At 40.9% G+C, this 6,157-nt stretch overlaps 1 protein-coding gene across 2 annotated transcripts; it reads left to right on the top strand.

The window, feature by feature from the left end:
- Positions 1–125: 125 nt before the first annotated feature.
- Positions 126–6,129, top strand: zgc:77752 (uncharacterized protein LOC393862 homolog). 2 transcript variants are annotated; one of them, XM_061035274.1, is made up of 13 exons: positions 126–399; positions 833–1,024; positions 1,117–1,197; positions 1,386–1,504; positions 2,657–2,794; positions 2,894–3,165; positions 4,047–4,349; positions 4,436–4,675; positions 4,760–4,876; positions 4,973–5,074; positions 5,226–5,306; positions 5,426–5,536; positions 5,623–6,129. In XM_061035274.1, the coding sequence occupies exons 2-13, from the start codon at positions 834–836 to the stop codon at positions 5,743–5,745; spliced, it is 1,878 nt and encodes a 625-aa protein (XP_060891257.1). In that variant the 5' UTR covers positions 126–399; position 833; the 3' UTR covers positions 5,746–6,129. The 2 variants fall into 2 exon arrangements, with proteins under 2 accessions (XP_060891257.1, XP_060891258.1); XM_061035275.1 differs by lacking the exon at positions 1,117–1,197.
- The last annotated feature ends 28 nt before the right edge of the window (positions 6,130–6,157 follow it).

Genomic DNA, 6,157 nt, shown 5'->3' with positions numbered 1-6,157 from the left:
TGCGTAAACATTCATCGTACTGATGCATGATCACAGTTGTGAAATGGACAATTTGTATGTTCTCTGCATCACAATGTCAATACAATCCTGTTTGAAGCTTCAGCTTGTGTCGGGTGAATGGGACCTTTACATAGTGTTTACAGGTGAAGACATAAGCATGATATAATTGGCTTGCTGTGATGTGTGCATGTCAGTTCTTATGCATTTATGATAGCTAATCAGGCTTAGTGAAGCTGGGTCAACACACTTTAGTGTGTGTGTGTGTGAGTATCTGTAGCAGCAAGGTGGGTCAGCATTGAGGGGCATGTGTGTGTACACTTCTCCTCACTTTACTGCACTCATCAACTCTTGAAAAATTACATGGGATTTACAGCTTCACTTTTCATCATAATCAGTAAGGTAGGTTTTGAATTTGGGTAATTGCTTTATATAATAAGGAATTTTAAACCGATACAATCATTAGGTGTTTTCGGACCAGACCGTTCTGGGGACTTTTTTTGATAAGGAACTACCCACTAGGGAGTTCCCTGAGAACTATACTCTGTGGGGTCCCCACTGTTGCATCCACCAAAGTGCTCTGTGGATGGAAAGTATAGCAGCAACTTGAGTTACGAGAACAGGTGTTCTAAACACAAGTATTACAAATCTTTGCAAAATAAAAAATTCCTTTAAATGTCGGTGGTACAAAAAGGCATGAATTGTCACTTTTAATGAGTTGTATTTATTTTTGTATATAATATAATACGCAGGCATTGAGGCAACATGAGACTACTTGTTGTTAGTGGCATTGATAATTCAGGCTCATTAATAGGCGAGGTCTACCTTTGTGCAGGATGATACCCACCTTGATCCCGAACATACCAGTACCCCGGCCATCATATTCCCAGGCCAGGGAAAATCTGGTGAAGGCTATCCCACCCAAGCTCCTTTGTCTGCTGGCCTGTGGAGGACTAGACTGTCGCTATGAAGGACCAGAGTGTTGGAAACAAAATCAGCAGGTCATCCGAGGTGTTTACTCCTCCTGGTGAGAGTTGTGCTGTGTGTGTGTTTTGTGTGTGTGCTGTATCAAGAACATTAATTACTACCTGACTTATTAAGAATGTCTTTCTGTTGCAGGGTGACAGATGACATTATTGCCATGGCAAGGCCGTCAAATTGTCTGATAGAAACGTACAAGATTATAAACCAATTTCAAAGGTAATCACTTTTCATTATAACACCTGTAATGTTTGTGTTGTTCTTTTGTTAGTCTGATACAGTAAAAGGAACTCTGTTAGAGGGTGTGATAAGATTAAGTCCTCATGTACTCACTTTTTGATTTTGAGTCACAAAAACAGAACTAGCATTAACTGTTATCTTCATAATGTCTCTGTTGTTTTTTTCAGGTTGAACATCAAGTCAATCATCAACATGCAGCTGCCAGGGGAGCATGCTCACTGTGGACCACCACTGGACCTTCAAAGTGGTTTCACCTACTCTCCACAGACCTTCATGGAGAATGACAGTAAGATCTCAATACAGTAATTAAACTGTAGATAGAACACTTGGGTATTTTTGTTCATTTACAAGATTACTTTTTTTATTTAACCAGGAAAAAGTCTCATTGAGATTAAAAATCTCTTGTACAAGAGCGTCCTGGCCAAGACAGGCAGCAGCACAATTACAGGGTTTCAGACATAAAACACTTAACAACAATGAACATAAATACAGGAATCACAAAAAGAACCATTCATCAGAATCTGTTATAAGTCATCAGCAACAAGGCGATCAAAAGGGCCAATACGAGTTAACTAAAAACATCTACAGTCAGATGTTTCTGCCTCCAGATCATTAAGACGACCTTTAAAAACATTCAAGGAAACCAGCTCTCGAAAATTTAAAGTATCTTGCGACCGATTCCAAGAAGAGGGAGCAGCATACTTGAACGCCCTTTTTCCTAATTCAGTACGGGCTTTAGGGATGGTTAGAAGGTGAAGATGCTAACTTCCATTACTTTTTTGAAGTATGTAGCTCTGTAGGTAGGATGGAAGCAGACCGAGAATACCCTTATGAATAAAAATATGCCAGTGGTTTAGTCTACGTGCGGACAAGGCAGACAACTTAAAAACTGCTCTCTTTAATTCTCTATCATTTATAAAATGTGACAAATGATTGAACAAAAACCGTTGAAGTTAGATCAGGATTATGACAGTTGCTATTTGTGCAAATGGGGGCAACAACTTTCTGTCATTATACAGCAAAATCTGTGTTTCAATGTTATGTAGTTGTAGTAGTAAGTATCTCTATCATATCATCACTTAGAGCAGGGGTTCCCAAAGTGGGGGTCGCGAGACACTGGGAGGGGGGTTGCGAGTTGTCTTCCAAAAACAAATGCAAACTGGAAATGACTTGAAATGACATATTTGACCTTTTATTGTGAAATTACATACAAAAATGTTGTTCAATTAGTTTAAGGCTTATTGTTGTTCTAATGTCAGTGTTTGGATCGGCCCATTAGTGCGTGCTGCTCTGTGCACTGTTATGCTTTAACCACTTCCAGGGACAGAAGGGGGCCCCCGGTCTCTCACATCGTTATTTGATGAAAAGTTTGGGCAACCCCTGATTTAGAGTATGTTCCTAAAAGAATTCATGTATGCACATGTTTGTTTATTTGCAGTTTACTTTTACAACTTTGGGATGCCAGATTTCGGTGTGTCCTCCCTCGTCGGTGTAATCGATGCAGTGAAGGTTCTGGCCTTTGCGGTGAGGGAGGGAAGAGTGGCTGTGCACTGCCATGCAGGCCTTGGCAGGACAGGTGGGAATAAACAAACATCCTGTTTTTAGCTACATGTTAAGCTTTGTTAAGTATGTTCATTATATTAACATGCTGTCTGTAATCTTGCTGTTTCAACAGGTGTCCTGATAGCCTGTTATCTGATCTACACACTGCGCATCAGCCCGAGTGAGGCTGTCCACTACGTGCGGATAAAACGCCCCCGCTCTATCCAAACCCGGGCACAGATTAGCCAGGTGTTTGACTTTGCTCGCCTGCTTAGCACGCAGCTGGTCCAATATCCGGACCTCGGCCTGCGGCATGGAGTCCCCTTCACCCTGCAGCACTACCTAAACCGCCAAGCCCTGCTGCTGCACGGCCAGGAGGCACGCACACTCAGACACACACCTAAGGTCAGGACTTTATTATAGTACTTCATATTCGAAAAACTCTCAGTGGCTGGCCCCCATCTGTGGAATCAACTGCCTCCCTCCATCAGAAAAATCAACTCGTTAAATTCATTCAAATCAAAACTCAAAACTCACCTTTTTTCCCTGGCATTTAAAACAAGTTGACACAGACCCCATATATTTAGCTTAGGCATGTATCTGTATGTATGCATGTGCATGTAGATATGAGGGTATGTATGTGTTTGTAATATTTATGTAGGATGCATATATATATATATATGTTTGTGTGTGTGTATTTATGTGTATGTACATGTATATATATGAATAGATGGATTTTTTATTCTTTCTTTTTATGCATTGTCTGTAAAGCACTTTGGTCAGATGAAGCTGTTTTTAAAGGCTTTGTATGCGTATATATATCAAGTATATCCTCTGAAAATAACTCTGTGAGTCATGACTGTCTACAATGGGTGTAACACCCGAGTCCCACTGTCTGTGAAGCTTTCCCAGTTTTCCGAGTCCTATCTTCAGTTTGTTTACATCGCCAGGACAGCCGGCTGACTCCTCCCCTCGCGTATAAAAGTTGTTTAATTGAGGGACTAGAGAAAAGAAGAATAACATACTGTACTCACTGCTTAACTGTGTTTCTAGATCACGCTCATTTCAGGTAAATTTACATGCAGTGTGAAGATACGAGCAGAATAAAGATCGCTAGCATTAGCATGCTAACACAACAATGCACCGCAAGTTGTTTTAGTTTCATGCTGGTGGATCAAAAAATCGCATTTATAAAGCCTTTAAATGTGCTATACAAATAAACTTGATTTGATTTGATTCATTATTTACCTCCTCATTTTTTCTGACCTCCTTGATCCTCTCACCAGGTGGTGTACCTCCTGTGTGTGCGTCTCTGCTGCTTGGCCCTCGGCCTCCCTGCTCCTTCAGCGGTCCACGCTGAACTGGAAAAGAGGTCAGCACTGAGGTCCCTAGGCCGGATCGTGAGGGAGACCCTGGTAGCCAAACAGCACCTGCCCTTACTAAGGGAGGGTCATCAAGGCTTGTGGGTGGACGCAGATTCAGTTTCATCGTGGAACGAGCCACTGGGATTCTTCGAGAGGAAGAGAGAGGCGTTATTCGACAAACGCAGCTACAGTGACTCTGACCTCAGCAAGATCGCAGTGAACGAGGTGCAACTTGTTTGAGAATTTAATGAAGTGAATAAATTGTCTTTTCCTATCAAAGTGTTTCTAACTGTGTTGCATCTGTCGTTTAGTATCTGGAGATGGGTCCATTCTGCACCCCAGCACTTGGACATGTGAAACACTGGCATTTACAAGTCCTAATAAGACCTGATCTGAGATCAGCAAATCTGATCCTTTCACCAAGCCACCACATCACCAAAAAGGAATCTCATGAAGGACAAATCCCTATTTCAAGCACAAGAAAAAGCTGTGCTAAGAGGTCAACCTGTCCAGCTAAAGAGCTTCTTTCTAAATCCAGCTCCTACATTGAGGTACCTTTGATTCTTGAAAAGCTTAATGATGCAGAAAACTTTTCATACATGCACTAAAACATTCACAACCTCTGTCATATCAAGCTGTGCAGAAACTCCCATAATCCAGGCTCGACCTCGGCTGTCCGTGCTGTTGCCAAAGCAATGGCCGAACCAGCTCCTCCAGGGGAAACCATCCTGCAAAGATCAGCTCTGCTGCAGGTTTAAAAAAAACAACCTTTTTTTTCATTAGACAGTATCAGTATGTTTTAAAGCTCTGAAGAAACTGGATACATACTATAATAATAATTTCCACAGGAAGAGCTGAACAGCAGCGACTCTGGCTGGGCTCTGCTGGTCACCGAGTCAGATCCTCATGTTCTCAGTTGTCTGTTATGGACCTGGTTGGAAAGGCTGAGGGTCAGTGGTATTAAGTATGAATGCATAATGCCAGTATTCAAAATATGAAGACAAATATTAAGCCTTAAATTGTTAGGCTTATTTTTTTGGTTTGCAGTTTCTATTCTAAATCAAAACATGACACTCTTTTCCTTTTTCTTACCTCATCCAGGAGCCAGTTCTGAGAGCAGAGGATGTAGACAGGCTGAGTCGAGGAGCAGACAACCCGAAGCCTCTCAGTGTGCTAAAGAAGGTGAGGCATCATATGACAAGTCATCTTTAAATCTTATCTTGCCTCATCATACAACCTATGAGTTTAAAAACCTCTTCAGTAAAACATTTTTTAAAAATATTTTCATGCCGTTATTGCAGCCACAGAGACACACCATCTACTGTCTGCTGAGCTGTGTGAGTACAGTGAGCAGGTTTTGTCCACACAGAGAGGATGCATTGCTGTCAAGACTGATGAGGACACTAACACGGGTATGATTGAGTCTGGGGTATTAATAGATACCTTTGATATGAAGGTGTTAAAGTTTCACAAATGATTTTTTTTGTCTAACCAACAGCGCCCCCAAGAGGAAATGGAAAGCCTTTCAACCCTGATGAAAGTCCTGAAGGCGAGTTTGAGAGAAACCTACCGCAACCATAGAAACCTCACCAGAACCTGCAGCACCAATGCCACACTTTGAAGCGCTGCACTGAAAATAAAATAAAATAAATAAATAACAAAACCGTTTTTATTTTATGTAAGTGATATTTAATCCTATGAACAGGATAGTAGGTGAATTAGTAATTTAGTATTTATATATACCCTCTATGTATTCTAAGTAGGTGTAAAGGTTGGGACCCTCATACTGTTCCCTTGAATTTCCCGTGTTGAATGTTAAACGATTACTCAAAATACAGTGCTCTAATTCAATTTCATTTTGACACTCATACAGTTTTTAATGTTCAGTACAACTTTAGTTTGATGTAAACTTAAATTAAGACTCTGTTTGGACCTAATAAGTTATTGTAGCTTACGAGCTACAAGAACTTATTAGGTCCAAACAGAGTCTGTTTCAGCCTTTCAACCTAATAAATCATTTACAACACTTACGT

Source organism: Labrus mixtus, chromosome 4 (assembly GCF_963584025.1).
Source record: "Labrus mixtus chromosome 4, fLabMix1.1, whole genome shotgun sequence".
NCBI lineage: Eukaryota > Metazoa > Chordata > Actinopteri > Labriformes > Labridae > Labrus > Labrus mixtus.
This window is presented reverse-complemented; position numbering and strand designations above follow the sequence as displayed.